At 39.0% G+C, this 17,926-nt stretch overlaps 1 protein-coding gene across 3 annotated transcripts in view; it reads right to left on the bottom strand.

Moving 5' to 3' along the window:
* LOC121942980 (alpha-2-macroglobulin) overlaps positions 1–17,926 on the bottom strand; it is a 60,443-nt gene that overhangs the window by 23,817 nt on the left and 18,700 nt on the right. For 2 of the 3 annotated variants that reach the window (XM_042486317.1, XM_042486318.1), the window contains exons 19-28: positions 16,074–16,299; positions 15,264–15,390; positions 12,813–12,934; positions 11,448–11,499; positions 9,949–10,032; positions 9,635–9,811; positions 8,913–8,994; positions 5,013–5,169; positions 2,377–2,451; positions 2,077–2,242 (exon numbers count right to left, since the gene is read on the bottom strand). In XM_042486317.1, the coding sequence (XP_042342251.1) occupies positions 2,077–2,242; positions 2,377–2,451; positions 5,013–5,169; positions 8,913–8,994; positions 9,635–9,811; positions 9,949–10,032; positions 11,448–11,499; positions 12,813–12,934; positions 15,264–15,390; positions 16,074–16,299 (1,268 nt within the window). Of the gene's footprint in view, positions 1–2,076; positions 2,243–2,376; positions 2,452–5,012; positions 5,170–8,912; positions 8,995–9,634; positions 9,812–9,948; positions 10,033–11,447; positions 11,500–12,812; positions 12,935–15,263; positions 15,391–16,073; positions 16,300–17,737; positions 17,883–17,926 lie in introns of all 3 variants that reach the window. The other variant, XM_042486316.1, reaches the window with a different exon arrangement.

Here is a 17,926-nt window from a genome sequence, read left to right as displayed (position 1 = left end):
CTTTTAAATAAACACTAAATAAATAAATAAACAGTGGAGTCATTAATCAGGACGTTGATGAATGATTAACTTGCACTTCAGTTAAATTCAACATGTACTGCAGAATTTACCACAACAGATCCCCGTTCTGTAATGTATGTATTACAGAGGTCGTTTTAGTGCGTCAGTTTTAGACACGACATTCATCGAATGTTCAAATAACACTAACAGCCATGTTACAGCTGTTAAAACTCATTTTTGAATACCACCCTTTTATTGTAATTTTGAAACTACGAAGTTCAAAGATAATATTTGATAAAAACACAAATGCCACAATGAAGAAGAAAAAACAGGCAAGATAATTTAAACAATATAAAAATAAGACCAAAACATTAACAAATAATCTTTTAACATCACACTCGCTCAGCCTTTAGCTGGAGAGGCATTCTTTTGTCTGATAAACTTAACCTTTAAATGACATTTCAAGTGCTTTCATCACTTACACTTTACTGAAACTGCCTCCACTCACTGCATTTCAATTGACACTTGAACAGATCTTTTATCCTCAACTGATGGTTCCACTACTTTCAGATCTTTGTGCGTGTGTCCACATGGCTTTTTTTTCTTTAGCAGAAAAGTGATGGCAGGGCACGGGGGAGCACTTAATTCTTGCACTTCATAAAACTAGAATTGACCTACGACCTCCAAATTCAAATCAGTTCATTCTTGAGTTCAAGTACACATTTGTGCCAAATTTGAAGAAACTCCCTCAAGGCCATCTTCAGACATTGCAGTCACGAAAATGAGACATATGCAAGGTCACAGTGACCTGGGCCTTTGAATACCAAATCCTAATTAATTTGGTGTTGAGTCCAAGTGGATGTTCGTGCCAAACGTGAAAAAAATCCCTAAAGGTGTTCTTGAGATATCTCATATACAAAAAGGAGACAATCGAGATCACACTAACCTTCAACCTTTGACCACCAAAATCTAATCAGGTCATTGTTGAGTGTAAGTGGACGTTTGTGCCAAATTAAAGTAAATTCCCTCAAGGTGTTTTTGAGATATTGTGTTCAGGAGAATGAGACACATGCAAGGTGAGAGTAACTTTGTTTTTTGACAGCTAAAATCTTATCAGTTCATCATCAAGTCCAAATGAACGTTAGTGCCAAATTTGAAGTAATACCCTTGAGGTGTTCTTGAGATGTCACATCCATCAGAATGGGACAAACAACCTGAAAAACAACCACTGACACAGAGGCATTAAAAGCACTCCCAGCCTGTTTTTAAGGACACGTGGATTTGCTTCTGTTGATGCTGGGCTCATTGCTTTTTCTTTAAGCCGCCGCGTACACACTCTTCTCAACGCGAACAATTAAACTCTCTCAGTCAGACAAAAAAAATCTACATAAACGCCGGCCCTTACAGTTCAACTGTAACTTCAACTGCTTACAGTGAACACACCTCAGCACTTCCACTAAAATTTTTAATACTTAAAATTTGCACATAGACTGACATTTCAACTTCATTCACATTCCTCTTCAACTTACATGTCAACTCTGTTCAATGTTCACACTTCAAACCATCAAATTTTAAGTTTCTCCTATAAATACAAATTTCAGCTTTCAGTTCTTACACTTCAACATCTCTCAGCACTTCAACTGAAACATTTTAGTGCAATTTATCATCTACATTTAAAATGACACTTCATCTCCTTTCAGTGCTTACACCTCAATCGATACTTCCTCCTAAATCGACTTTTCAGCTTCATTTAAATTTTCCCTTCAACTGAGGTATCAACTCTGTTCAATGCAAATGTCGAGTTTCACCTGAAATTTCAGCTTTCAGTTCAATTTACTACAATTTCATTCAGATCTTAAACTTCGAAATCTTTCACCACTTCTGCTGAAAGATTTTAGCACAATTTATCATCTACATTTAAAATGACACTTCAACTCCTTTCAGTGCTTACACCTCAACTTCGTCACTTTGTTGTCATTTCAACGTCATTCAGCGCTTGAACTTTTGGATAAATTAGAGGGGAAAAAAACAGCTGAAAAGCTAAAAGTGCAGATGTTGATGGTTTCTCTGCCTCACCCTGTGTGTTGGACTTCTGGTGCAGATAAGTGATGAGTTTGCTCCTCATCTCTTCGTCTCCAGCCAGAGTGAAGGTGTAGGACAGCAGCGCCGTGGTGTACAGGTTGTCCATCTGGCCGCCCACTGCTGCCTTCAGACAGTTCAGGCAGTTCTGGACCATGGGGTCCTGTCGCAGCACGAGCAAACACAAAATGTAACAACGTGACAAATTAAATTGAAGGAAAGACCCTTTAGAGTTCAACAGATGAATGTCTCAGATGCGTCAATGTCTGAGCAGGAAGAGGGCGGCGCCAGACTTACCGAGGCGTTGCTGTCCAGCTCCAGCAGGGCGGCGGTGATGTATGCAGTCAGGGACACATCGTCACTCACTCCTCCCTGTTTGAACAATCAAAAGCACTCAGGTGTATTTTAAACTTTCATTTACAGTCAGAGTTGCTAAACTAAAAGTAATAACGCAAAACAAACAAGTTGTAAATGCTGTTTTTGCTTTGAATAATATACTTTTTTGTATTTCTTTTTCTTTCTCTTTTGATATTTCTATTGTTTGTTGCCTGCCAAGGCACTCCGTAAATTAGCAGTCCCGCTAACTCCGGCATGTTTACATTTGTATTTTATACTGATGTTCATTAATATGCTGTGCCCTTTTAAATAAACATTAAAATATAAACACTGATGTTTCCTGTTCATGTTCTTACAGAATGCTACAATATGTTGCCAGTTTCAGGTCATTCATCATTACTAAACTGAGTACTTAAAAATTAATACAATTAGTATTTGATGTTTTTAAATCGTTTTTATGCATTTAATTCCTTTATTAGTGAGACAAAAGGGGAAAAGACGACAGGAATTATAGGAGATTGGGAACAACATGCTATAAAGACCCCTGTTTGGGCTAAAGCCAGATAATAAAGATGGACGACATAACAGCTCCCCCAAAGTATAACTTTTGGATCGCCCCCTGGTGTCTGACTGCATTATAGGCCATAAAGCCCGGCCCTCCATGTTAGTAAATGTGGCAAACTAAAAACTCAAAGTACACGCCAAATAAAATTATCCCAAAGATGGTTTCTGTCACTGAAGGTGGTTCTCATCACCCTGATGTTTGTTCAGGTGATCATTTTTATAAGTTAGGTTTTAATGAGATATTAAATTATACTAAAAGGGGGATTTTCCACCATGACTGACAGCTGTGACAGCCAATCTATGCCCTAATATTGTCTACAGTGAGAGGAGGTGAAAGCCCCTCATCTATATTAACACACAGTTATTGGTTTGCACTATAGATTGTATATAAAGATGGATGATGTGCCCCAACTTACCCCTGCTATGCTTGAGTGAAGCTAAAACATCCTGGTTACGGCCTCTGCCATTTTGACATTTGTCATTTGTCATTTCGGAGCCAGAGTCTGCGCTGTAGCGATCTCTGCATTGGCAGTGTTCCCTCCAAAACACCCGTCCAACCAATTGTGAGCAGCCCCATTGAAGGCAAGCACATGGATTGGCTTTCATAGCTGTCAATCATGACAGAAAATCCCCTTTTTGTGGATTTGAATTACTCATCAAAATCAAACTTGTCATAAAACAAACACTTGAACAAACATCGGGGTAATGAGAACTACCTTTGGTGACAGAAACCATCTTTGGAAAATTATTTGGTGTGTACTTTAAGTTTTCAGTTTGGCCGATGTCCCATTCATTAACATGGAGGGGCGGGCCTTATGACCTATACTGCACACGGACACCAGGGGGCGATCCAGACTGAAAAGTTACACTTTGGAGAAACTGTCACGTTGTTCGTCTTTATATACAGTCTATGGTTTGGACTAAAACACCGATCACTGCAGTTCAAGGTTGACGCCTCGTTTAAAGCCCCGTTATCCGGGAACAATGTGTGAAACTCACACTTTGCCACTGAGCAATAAGCGTGCAAGTTTTCTAACGTGGAGATAAATTGATTCAGTTACTGCTGATTAGAAGCATTATCACTTTATTGCACAAGCACACCCACCGGCCATTAAACTTGATTAAACTGAAATGAACAAAACTGAGCACACTTCACTTTGTCTCTTTGGTTGCCTGAGAAAATAAACATGATGAAACACACACACACACACACACACACACACACACCTGTCTACCCTCTACTTAGCTTGTGTGTAAGACGAGTAAAAGCTAAGCCCGAGCCGGTACAGAAACTCCTTTCTGTACCCTTATCTGGCCGCTGGGCCGCACCACTTAGATCATCACTCCTCATAAAAATAAATAAAGAAATAAACAGAGCACCAATGTATTTACAACACAACCAGGAATACTCTGCAAGTACGACTGTCTTTAGACTGTCCTTGACTTCTTGCTTATCAGTGGTTTAACAGTGAAAATATGAATCCGCAGTACCTGGCATAACTTGTGCCTGTAGTTTAAAGAACAACTTTATCGAACCAACCCGAAACGTGACGGTTCAATAAAGCTGTTCTTTAAACTACAAGTGTTGCTGGAGCTCTTTGACCTCATCAAGACTTTCTTCTTTTTCCATGCACCTTGGATATTGGTGAGGTTGTGCCAAAAACCCCCATTCTCCCTCTAAAGAACTTATGCCCGAAAAAGGCTTCTTTTTTTTTTACCCATAACAGCTCCTTATAAAAACATGAGTAGCAGCCTCGGACACAGCTGTCATTGCTTTGTGGTGTTACTCAGCTCCAGAAAATGCTGGACTTTAATAGAGACTGTATCGCAATAATTTGTTTGGGATATTTCCTCCTCTGTGTGTGAGCCTCTTGCCTGCAGGCCGGGGGCAGTCGCAGCTCTCAGAAACTCCATGCAAATTGCTCCTCACTAATTCTGTGGTTTTGTCTTACAGGAAAAATTCACCCAAGCAAACGATGTTGAAACCAGATAACTCCCAACTGAAAAGTCTACATTCAAATGTTTGTCATCACCTTCATGCCGTTGTGGAAGAGTTTCCCCACAGATCTGATGCAGCCGTCTGGCCGCTGGTGTTTGAACAGCCACCTCTTGGCTTCTTTAATGTGCTTGGCGTGCACAAAGATGTATGGTCTTGCCCCGCCGAAGGACTTCATCACAAAAGAGGTCAGCCTGAAAGCACGCACACACACACACACACACACACACACACACACACACACACACACACACACACACACAGAGGTTTTTAGAAAACAGATCTAACTACGTGCGCCCGTGTTAGTAACCCCACACTGAACCCAGCTTCAGGACAATTACATAACAGCCGCCTGTCTCACACTAACACGGCGCTCGGCCCGAGCTGCATCTACAACTAAACAATCATCTTCCTCCGAGCCGCACACAAGCCCGGCAGAGTGAAGCCAGCTGGAGCTAACGGAGGCGGCAAAGGTCGTCTGCAAAGTAAAATATCCACCTCTGACATATTTGGATCCTAATTCAGACACAATACGTCTGAAGGAAGCCACTGAGACACTTCATATTAAAATACACATATTGTATTGCAATGTATGAGCTAGAGGTTGGCAGATAATCAGGGCCGATATTTAATATTTTTACTGATTATCTGTATCAGTGTTTTAATAATTGCCAATTAAATAATTAATTCAAATGTTTGCATGGGAGCAACTTTTATTTTGTAAAACCCTTTTTTTAAAATTCATTTTTTATTTAAATTTTTCACTTGACTTTATACAAATTGTTGCAGGGAACTCGCTGTATATGATAAGAAGTTTCAGCTTTGATTGAACATTTTCTAAAGGCATTTAAACAAAGTTTATTTTGGAGTTTGTTAAAAACCAAATTCTAAATACTGGCAGACAGATTTTAATTTTTCATTTTAAATACATATTGGTTCCAAATATCGGTCTCATTAACTACTAACGATCACCGACCCCTTGTATGAGCAGACTCTGCTAAACTCTGATATTTAAAGGTGCACAAAAATACGCATATATTAATGTTTTCAGCCATAGAGAACGACAAGTCAAGGCTACTATTAACATTAGTTGGTGAGCTAATGCTTAGTTAATGTCATAACAGTTATTAAAATGTTATTAAAACTTGAATTCTTATTGAAACTTAAACTTTATGAACTGGGACTTAAGTGCAAAGACTTGAGACTTGCTTGTGACTTGCACAACAATGACTTGGTCCTCCCTCTGCCAGCTCTCTGCTAATGTTTTTTTGTGGTTTGGTGCTGGGCTGCTGATATAAAGGTGATTTTTCAGAGCATTTTTGCAAAACAGCTGCCTGCTACATCTGTAAATGGGGTCAAGTGGGAAGTTTTTTATGGCCTAAAAACCAAAATAATGAGGCAAGAGAGGCTAAAAAGCTGCAGCACGCATTGAAATTTCTGTGAGTTCATCATTATAATCAACACCTGTCACATTACATGTAGTTCTGTTTATATAAAACTCATGATTAGTGCAGCTTTAAATAAAAACAGTCTATTTTTAGTGAACAATTGGGTCCAATCTTCTGTTGGAATTCTAATCTAAATGAACACTTGAGAGCCCTAGTTTCTCCCAACCGCAAACACACACCCACACACACACTCACCAACTGCCAAACTGCCCAGCACCCTTTCAAACAGCAGAGGGTTTGTTAAATCCCCTGAGGCACTGCGCTTTAAGCCCATTAAATGCAAATATTAATATTTTCTGGCAGGTTCCCCACAAAGTAAATTATTAGGACGTGTGCTGGTGCCAAACACCAGAAAGGACTCGCTCTGTGTGTGTGTGTGTGTATGCGTGTGCATGTGTGTGTGTGCGTGTGCACCTCCCACTGTGTCTGCATGTCATTTTTTATTCTCTCATCAAATGAAGTGTGAGATTTGAGCTGAAAATATTGAGATGAACAGAAAAGCTCGAGATAAATGTTTGAAAATGTTCTCGAGCCACTGATGCAACTGCAACATCTCACGAGTTATATAATCATAAAAATATTCTATTATTCATACTATTTTGGTACTTTTCAAGTGACAGGTGTGTCGCTAAAACGAGCAGACAGTGGGTGGGATTTCTGGTTCCTCCTCAGTTTTTAGAAGTATTTTTCTTAAATAACACTCAAATAAAAAAGAAATTACTCTTTTAACGAACCAGAATTACCGCTTGACGATTGTATGTTTTCAATTCATTATTTTATCCTATTAGACATTTTGGTTACATTTTGTCATAATAAGAGTATAACTTTTTGAGATATGGCAAAAACATGTTTTTGTGAGGTCAGTGACTTTTGACCACTATAATATAATCTGCTCGTAGAGTGCAAGTGAACGTTTGTGCCACATTTATGGAGACACTTCCTTTAGACATCTTTAGATATCTTCACAAAAATGAAACGGATGTAAGGTCACAGTGACCTTTGACCACCAAAATCGAATATGTTTATCATTAAGTCCAAGTGACCGTTTGTGCCAAATTTGAAAAAAAATCCCCTTAAGATATTCTTGATATATTGCAATTACAAGAATGGCACAGAAGAGGTGACAGTGACCTTGACCTTTGACATATTAACACCAAACTCTGATCAAATCACCATCGCGTCCAACTGAACGTTTGTGCCAAAGAGTTTGGAAAAATTCTTGAGGCGTTCTTTAGATATCGTATTGATGAGTGGGACAGATGGACGGACATTATTATCTTATTTTATTATTTTTGTTTTACTTTAACTGCGTGTTGTGTTTCAATGTAATCTTTATGTAAATATTCACATTTTGGTCTTCTTTTTACCCTTTTTTATTGTATGCATGCTGGTGTATGTAACCTTGATATCTACTCTTTTTTTTCTTAAAAGCCTAACTAGGGAGAGGATTTGGAAACTAGCAATAGCTTTAAAATCTCTATATGTGAAACATCAGTTCAAAGTTGTACTTTTATTTTGCATTGTCTCAATAATAATAAAATGAATAAACCTGAAAACATGATGCCTTGGGCCACCGCTGTTATCAGCTTAAAGGCATTAAAACACAGAATTAATGTTTCCAAAAGATCCAATGGATTAAAATACTTTAAATTTTCTTTAAATGTTTGCGCCAAATTGGAAAAAATTCCTCCAAGGCGAGATTTTGCGTTCACAACAGGACAGATGGACAACACAAAAAATGCCAAAAAATAATATCGCTGGCATGGAGTTATATAAAAAAGTGTATTAAATATATATAATATAAATGATATAAATGATAATAAGGCAGTGCAGATGGTCTTATATTCACAAAAATGTTGCACTGGTTTTGATTACAACCCACTCGCTTTGTTTTTTAATTTTTAAATGGTAAAAAAACTTGTGACCTATTTCTGTTTGTACACTCATAGGGTTAGGGTTAGGTCATGGATATTGCACGTCATTATCTGTATCCTTAACTCTTTGAAACCTGGATTGTCACTTTTCTTAAGCTACAGTCACATACCTTTCACAAATTTCTAAACATTTGAATCCTGAGCAAACTGGTGTTATTTCTTTAAGAAACATTGGGAAAACGGCAATTTTTTAATATTTTTAGAAAGTTATGTTTTTATAAGCTAGGGTAAAATGTCAAGAAGACTTTTTAGAATCATCACAATTAAATATTTAAAATATTTTACAGAGTTATTACAATCTTTTACATTTTTCAGGTAGTTTTCCTGCTTTTTTTGTTCTTTAACTTTCCCATGTTTTTGGTTTGTATGTTCATTTTGGATTTTTCAGGTAATTTTCTTGTACTTTTTACTAATTTTTTGCTCATATCTAGGTCATTTCTTCCGAAGCTGCTTATTTCCTTCTGCATGTATTTGAAGGAAATCATGCCAATTAGCCCAGGTTTTAAAGGGTTAACTGCATTTGCTCATTAATGTCGCTGATGCGAGTTTACTGACCAGGTGTTTCCAGACTCGTCGTTCTTCCCAAAGGCGCTGTAGGAGCCATCATCGTGTTTGTAGGTGAGCTCCCTCTGATATCCTGCAGCACACAGACAGACACGAAGAAAAACGTCACATTTACACAATAATGTCCCTCTGCAGACACACAGACGGACACACAGACAGACAGACGGACAGACAGACAGACAGACAGAAGACTGCGCGGGGGGGGCTCGCCGATGAACGCCTGTTCTTTCACATATCGGTGAGACGATGAAATGCAATCCCTGAAGGCTGGTTTAAATAATAGATCCAAGAGAACGAAGGCGGATCAGACGTCAGAACACTGCACAGCAATTTACACCACTGTGAGACAAGATCTGAAAACTTGGGAAAGTTATCCCTGCAAAGATCATTTTGTCTTTCATTGAGATGACCGTGAGCTAAAAAAAATGAAAATATGGCTTTCGTGTCACACAGTGATTAACGCTTTGAAATCCGTGCAAGTCGGCTTGATTTCTTTCAAAAACACGTTAAGAAGCAGGCGAGCAACTTAACAAGAAATACCCCGAAAATGAGCACGAAAAAGTTACTGGACAGTTTTCTCTCGTTTTTTGATAATATCGAATAACTATTTTTCCATCATTTTCTTGTCACCCTAAAATGACAACCCTAAAGCCCAACCTTAAAATGAATCTACATGTTTTTCCGACTCTCACAGACGAGACGGGACGACTCACCGCTCTCCAGGAAGCGCGTCGCTCTGTCCTGAATGTCCTCCGTCAGCTGTCCCGTGCTTTTCAGGTAGTTGAGGATGAAGATGTTGGGCGCAAACAGCACCATGTTCTGCTCCCCGCAGCCGTACGGCATGGCCAGGAGCTTGTCCAGGTTCTTCATGGCCCGGCCCATCAGGTCACCTGCAGGAAACACGAGGCGGAGATACAACACTGCACTGAACTGACAGCGTTTTATTTTGATTTATTTTCACAAGCCTGAAAATAAAAAAAAAAAGGAAATAAAGAGGACAGTATTAGCTGATTGTCGCGTCACTGACCGAGCACAGAGACAGTCGCCCTGGCTGATCCAGCCACAAACATCTCGGGCATCAGAAGAGAGATTTTCTTCTCCACGGGCGCCTCTGACAACACAGAGAGCAGAGGAGGCAACACATAAATGATCCATAAAGAGTTCAAAGAAACAGCTTGACATTTTAGAAAATAAGCGTGTTCTCTTTCTTGAGTTAAAAATGAAGATCGATACCTCCCTCATGTGTGTACGGCAGATGAGACTACAGCCAGCAGCTGGTTAGCTCAGGATATAAACCCCATAAAACTACGGCTTAGCATTATTTTATTCATGTGCAGCTGAAATAATATCAAATCTTATCCAAATATATTTATAAATAATGACCAAAGTGCTGTACATCAGTAAATAGATTAACAAATACAATAGCAATAAAAATAAATAGCATAAATATCACAAGAGGACAAAAGAAGAAGAACTTTTTTTTTGAAAACTGTCGAAATCTCATACGTAATAAAATTATAACATGTTCATGAGTTTCAGAGGGGAGGACACGACCAGGTTAGATGTTTCCGAATGTTTTCAGTCTTTACGCAAAGATATAAATTCTCCTGGCAACCAAAAAGCAGCCGTTATTATCCTTTTATTCTGATGGAAACCGACGACAGTCATAGTGAAACAGGTCTCCATGACAGAAGAACGTGTTGATCGAGCGCTCCAGTTTTCGCTCTATTCTGACGAAAAGGATCGAGATGACCTTTGACCCAGACAAAATGAGTCAGGAAACTAAACACTAAAATTACAACAAAAGAATGTCTTAATGTATATATATTTATATACACCTAAATCACAACACACCTGAACTAATTCAAAGATATGGACATATATATGAACACTTCATTACACCTCAAATAAAAAGTACACAAAGTGGTTTCACAACAATCATGTTGGCAGATATGTGGAAACACAGAGGTAAACCACACACACATTTTTTTTTGGGGGGGGGGGGGTCCCACAAGTTACACGGATTCGGGGAAGATATGAATACTAATATATATTTTTTTTTTAAAGTTATTTTTTGGGCTTTATGTGGAGTGTTCACTCCACCAGCTGAGCTACCCGGCTGCTGTGCATGCTGAGATTAAAAATCCTAGATATGAAATACCAAAGGAATGCAAAGTTAAGTTTAACCAAAATATTATTGATTACAAGCACAAAAAACAATAAGAAGGAGCTGAGACAAGACTGAAGCCTCTACTGCAAACAAAAAAGGTTAGAAATCATAAGAGATATTTATACCACGGGAAAAAAATGACCTGCCAGCTGAGACTGAGATGTTTTTGATGCCAAATGGAGGAAACGGATGATCTATAACTCAGTGGAAAAAACATTTGGACTATTGGATGTATGAACTTACAGAGACTGGAAACAAACACGCCCCTCACAAAACACAATAAACATTAAAGTAAAAAACAAAAGACGGCCTTTGACCCCGGAGCTTTGATACAAAGGTCTTCTGTGAACGCTCACCTGCTGGACAGAGCAGCGCGTTGTGACTGACCATCTGTGGGGTTCCTTCAGCCTTTTGGGGAGACAGACAGAAGAGCGTCAATAAAACGCAACGTAACAAGCCTCACTAAGCATCGTGTGTCATATTTCTGTTTCCTCTGAGCTCCACTGTGGTTAGTTAGTAATTACTGAGCCACATTGTTGCGCTGGATTTTCCTTCATTACTAGCCGGCTTTTCATAAACCCTAAAATTGCACAAATTGAAATTGTGAATACAAAATATGTCGGATGGAAACATGTTCAATTTCGAAAAAGCTTCTGATCATCGCAAGAAAGTTTTTGCATGAGGTGGTTTTCAGGCGATTCGAAAAAGCCATATTTCGCAAAACTGCAATGGAAACATTTTTTTCACTTTTGTAGATCATATGGTGTGAAACACCGAGTCACGGTAACGCGACTTTAAGGATGTCAACCACTAATAAACCATAGAAGAAGAGAAAGAACAACAAAGTCACATGACATTATACAAAGCGTGGCTCTGTATGTGTGGATCTTCTTAACTCTTAAATGAGACAAAGAAATTACGGCGATACCCGTTTGGCTTTAACGAGTATCTGCAATAGAAATAAACCTGCCAATGTTTTGAACATCCATCGCCATGGTTACTGGAATGATATCGCAAAAGGAAATTCGCATAACATCACTCAGTGGAAACGCAGTTGTTTTTTTTTTTTATCGAACTTTAGAAAATAGCACTTTTCACATATCTGTCACGGAAACCCAGCTACAGTGAACAGAGTCACATGTCTACCATCCAGCTGCCCCAAAGAGCCACTACAGCATCAATAGTGGACTACTCCGCAGCTGAAAATAGTCCCCAACAAATGCACTATTCTGCCCTCTTTGAGTAAAACTACAGCTGTTTAAAGAGGTTTTTTTTAAAAAACAATAAAATTATATTTAAATGTCCTCTAATGTCATGTAAGGAAATAAAATACCTCACCCCTCATCTTACTGATGATTTGAGTGATGGAAACTTCATGCTCAGGCTAATATGTTGATTCGTAGGTTCAGTATGTGTTATTATTCAGAGCCCTCTGTGCACGCATGAAAACAGTCACACGTTATAAAAACTATTCTGATTCTTTTGTGAAATGTGATTTATTTATTTGAAACTTTGACTAATATAAGTTAACAGAGCAGACCGGTTGGATGTTTAAAGTTATTCCCAGTTTTCATAGAAAAAAACAACTAAACGCGTCCTTCATAAACAAAAACAAAAACAGCTACCTTCCTCCTGACACTTTTATTCGTCTTCGCCATTAAGTATTCAGGCGAGTCACCTTTGTGCTCGTCTGATCGGTGTCATGTTTGACCGTCACTGACCTCCACCAGCAGGGTGCGGACCACAGTGTCGATGCGGCCCATGTCGGGGACGGTGGCCACTTCGTTGCCGCAGAGCGTGTCAGTCTTCAGGGCCTCTGCGCTGACCTTCAGATTCACCTGACCTGCATGGACACATAACACAGTCTTTACCTGAGAGCCGGGCTGTATTGATTAGCGCTCGCACTCCCTGTCACGCTGTCACATTTTGTGTACGGAGGCAAAACAGCTGCCTGTCTGCTTTTCAGTCCAACTCATTATCCTCCATCCCTCCTCCCTGTTTTCCTTCCTCCCCCTGTTTCCCATCTCTTTCGCCCTCATTAATCCCTATTTGTTGCCTTATTATACCGCTCCATCTCCCACCCCCTCCCTTTCTTCCTTCACAGCCCACAATCCTTCACACGGAGGACAAGTACAGATCACCCCCCGAGGGAGAGGTTTCTGAGTGTTTCGTCAGAGATACTACCTGACTTGTTAGTACAAGTGATTGTCAGCATTCCTCTAAGGGGGAGTTAGAGGAGCGCAATTTGACATTCATCAGAGCCTCGTCTCCATCCGTGCTGATGGAGGCTGATAGAAATGCTCTGCTTTCAGGCCAGGCAGCGTTACAACAACAGCCCCCCCGTCTTTGCTTCCAGCGGTGCAGACGCAACAGCTGTCAGTGCCCTTAATGCAGATTAATTAGCCTGCTCTGTCTCATCTGTGTCACCCAGAGTGGAAGTTTGGCGTCGGACGGAACAAACAACATCAGTATTTAATTATGAAGATGTGAAGACTGCGTTAGATTATTAGCGACACCAATAACAGTCACTTGGAAATGTTCTTTGTCGTAATGAGGAGGCAGGGGGAGCGGAGCCGGGGGCGGGCTGACGCCGTTCGAGACGAGCTTCACTCAGTTTTTGAGGAATATTAACAGATTTTTGTTTTGACTCCAGAGATGATAACAATCAATGGACGATTGATTGATCTGTCCTTAAGAACTTAATAGAAAACGTGAGATTTAATCGATTATACTAGAGGCTATAAAATGCTGTCAAAAATATATGCAAAGTGTTTTTGTCAGCTGAGGAAAAAAATGTTTGGTATTGTTTGAAACGGAGCTAAGTTTTTTTTTCCCTTTTCTACAAAAAAACGATTAACTGCCAATTTTACCAATTAATCAATTAACAAGTGTTAACAATTGCAATCCTTAACTGAATCTAATCTGATCTAATCAAACCTGATATTTTGCACGGATTTTAACTCTTTGAAATATGAGCAAATAAGCTTGATTTCCTTACAAAACTTGAGAGGAAGGCAATGAGCATATTTTTATGATTAAAAAAACAAAAACAAACTGGAAATGACTTGAAAAAAAGTGCTTAAAAATAATAAAAATTCTGTAGCATAATTTTAAACATATAATTATGATAATTATAAATATGTTTTCTGTATATTTTCCTTAGCTTATTTTTAATAATATTAATATTCACTATTTTTATTCTTCCTTCATGTTAATTGTTTTGCACCAAAACACCAAATCACATTCCTCGTATATGTGAATGTACTTAGCAATGACACCAGATTCTGATATTTTAAGGCAACGAATGACAAAATTCCCAATATTAGATATTATCTCCAGTATAACTGTTTTGTTATTTTCTAACATTTTTTTTCTAAAACAATATCCTGAAATCTTAAAGTCCTTGAAAACACATTTTCTCAATCAGCTTTTCGAGTTATGGTTTTTGCAAATGCAAAACTGTTTTGGTTATTTTCATAAGAATTTTACGTTTTTTTTCTTACTGGTTTAAAGTGGGCAGAGGTCATTTTTGTTTTGATAGCAGCTACATAAATAAAGTTATTATTACTATTTTATTCTTGTTCATGTTCACCTCTCCAGTCAAACTAGAATTACCGCCTGGAGGTTGTCAGCCTCCAAAAACTTCGAGCTGCACTTAAAGTTTATATCACGATGTCAGTGTGAAGCTGACCTTTGACCTTTTCATACTTAGCGAATAAATTCACCAGTTACAGCCAATATAACATGTTCTGTGAGGTCACAGTGACCTTTGACCACCAAATTTGAATCAGTTCGTTCAGGTCATCCCTCGATGTTTGACCCCTAAAATCGAATCTGTTTATCGTTGTGTCCATGTGGACGTTTGTGCCAAATCTAAAGAAATTCTCATGGTGTTCTTGGGATATCACGTTAACAAGAATAAGGTGTACATAACGACCTCCTGACGGATGGATATACGGACATCCGAAAAACATAGTGCCTCCAGCCACGACTATCATCGGCACAGAGGCATAAAAATTTAGATCCATCAACAGAAATCCAAAGAACATTTACACAATAAATCCGTTATCCATGTAAATGTGACTAGCTATGATTGCAATTCAATTTAAAAAAATAAAAGCATGTTTCTGAGTCAAACAGAATTCAGGGTGGTAATATTTCTGTCGTCATACCTAAAGCAGTTGGAGTCACAATCCATGAGAAGGTCCTGCTCTCCTCCCCGCACAAACACACACTGTACTGGCAGCCATCACAGTTTCTGAAGGTGTACTGGTCTGAGTCAGCCAGCGTGATCTTCACCTGCAGACACAATTAAAAACAAACGTGCCCTCACAAATTTCAATATTTGAAATATATGAAACACTTAAGCAAAGAGATGTAAATGAAAATGTAACTTTAATGTTTTTTACCCATGAACTATACCCCAAGAGACCTTAAACACGGAGTCTGATGTCATGTATTGCTCTGTTAGTTGCAAAAATTCACAATATGAGACGAGATTAAAAGACACATTTGCTTTCTTGTTTCTCAACACCGAAGTTGCCTCCCTGGCGACCTGAAGGTGCAAAACTATCCCCTCTTTGTCTCCGCACTGTCCCTCTCTCTGTCTCAGTCCAAATCCTCCTCCTCCTCCTTCTCCTCCTCCTCCTCATTATCATCATCATCATCATCATCATCATCACCCTCCTGAATATAACTAACTATCTGACCTGCTGAACGTGAGTTATCCCAGTTATGAAATGATACTGTGAGACCCGCTCCTCTCTCTTATTGTATCTTTGTGTCCCGCCGCCACATTTTCTTCACTGCTTCTCAGTCAAATAACTCTCGAAAAGCTCCTCGAAAAGAAATTCAAACCTGTTCAGAAAACTTTGAGTTTTTTGAATTTCAGACAAAAAAAAAACAAAAACTCACTGTGTGAAGGCGTTCATACTTGTGAAACCATTTCAATAAATTCCTTCTGTAAGACTCAAAATACTTACCATGATGCATTTGGAGAGATAGTTGAAGACGGTGGCTTTGAGTGTGAACACCTCCCCTCGGATGACAGAGTACGGCAACGTGAGACTGACGAAGAACGGCTGGAAGGCGGTCAGCCCAGTGTTGGGCGACACGCCGAAGCCCACAGAGGAGACGCAGAAAGCTCCGGCCGCCCACTTAGTGATGGTGTCAGGGACGGTTTTCTCCACGTTCACCGACCCGCTGTCTCTGAACAAACACGGGCGAGAGGCAAATGAAAAAGTTCATGTCATGTGGAGTTACTTTAACCCTTAGGGCCTGAGTCAATATGACACACACTCGTATCAAAATCAAGCTTTAAAAATTATTACACATTACTATTATTTTCTACTTTTGAGTTAATTTTCTCACCAACACCAGTCCTTATCATTTGTAGCAGGTTTTTGTCATGATGCCACTATTTTTTTTTAGATATTATTAAAAAAGAATTATTTTCAATATACTACATGCAAACTACTTTTTTGATAATCACAGTCCGGGATGTGTCAATGATTAGCAGCAACGTTGATCGTGACAGTGCACATAGTAGAAATAGCATGTATTTTCTCCATATGCCAAATATAGTAAAAATGAAACAGGAAAACAGTAAAAATGACAAAGTCCAAGGCAAAAGCCCAGAATGACACCCAGAAATAATACAATGCATGTTTTTATACTTTGATGGCTGTGGGATCAAAAATTAGTTTCAATTGAGCATTTTTGCACTTAACAACATGAATGTAACAATTTATTTTCCACAGTGTATTTTAGACTTATTCTAGGAAATATTAAACAAAAACACACAATCTTGCCAAAGTGTGCCATATGCATGAACACAGCCAAAATTATTTAAAAAAAAAGAAGAATGAAAAGCACATAAAATGCACCAAACAGCCCTTAAGGGTTAAAGGTTTATGAGTAAAATTATGTATCTGTTTAGCAAATGGAGAACATCAGCACGCTAACATGCTCACAATGTCGAGCTGCTGGTGTCGAGCAAGCGTACGTGTGTATAATGTGTGTGTGATGAATACAATTTATAAAATATTTTGATCTGCTGTTGTTTCGGCTTTTTCCTTTCATTATATAGGACAGCTTAAGCGTAAAAGAGATAAAGAGAGGGGATGACAAAGAGCTGCAGGTTGGAACCGAATCCAGCATTCACACACGTACGTGGGTCTACCCGGTGAGCAACTGCTTTTTGGGCCACAGGGGATTTTTTTCGCTGCAATAATGTGAATTACCACTGGGAAAAACTTCCTGCAAGGCTGAGCGGCTTTCCTGGTGGTCTGGGTTAGCGGTGTCACAGAGACAGCTGCAGACACATTCTGTTAGTAGCATATGTGAGATGCAGTATGTATACAAACAGCAGGGGCAGCCTAGAGGCAGAGTGGATTTGACAAGATAAGCACATTGGAAGCAAAAAACGTCTAATCTAAATGGTTAATTGGAGAAAAAACACAAATCTACAATTTAACAGATAATTAGTTGAAGTTTTGAAATAAATAACAAATGACATAAAGAAACAACATTCTTGTGAAAACACACTTTCTATGTTCAAAATGTACAAATGTCTGAAAATATGAGGGAAAAAAAAAAGGGGATGGTATTCGACCCTTTTTTTTGGTAATATATATGTTATTATTACCCCACAGAAACAAGGTCCCAGATCCAGGTCTCAGGGAAGAACGTCCGCACGGTCTCTTTCTTCTCCTCCTCTTTGCCTTTCATGAAACCACCTGAACTCTGTGGCATCATGTTGAAGGCCATGGGCACCGGGGAGTCTAGGGCATCTAGAAACACATTGATATAAAAAGTCCAATTACACAAGTAAACT

The sequence above is a fragment of the Plectropomus leopardus genome, chromosome 5 (genome assembly GCF_008729295.1).
Source record: "Plectropomus leopardus isolate mb chromosome 5, YSFRI_Pleo_2.0, whole genome shotgun sequence".
Classification (NCBI taxonomy): Eukaryota; Metazoa; Chordata; class Actinopteri; order Perciformes; family Serranidae; genus Plectropomus; species Plectropomus leopardus.
Note: the sequence above shows the minus strand (reverse complement) of the source record. Positions and strands in the feature narration are given on the sequence as shown.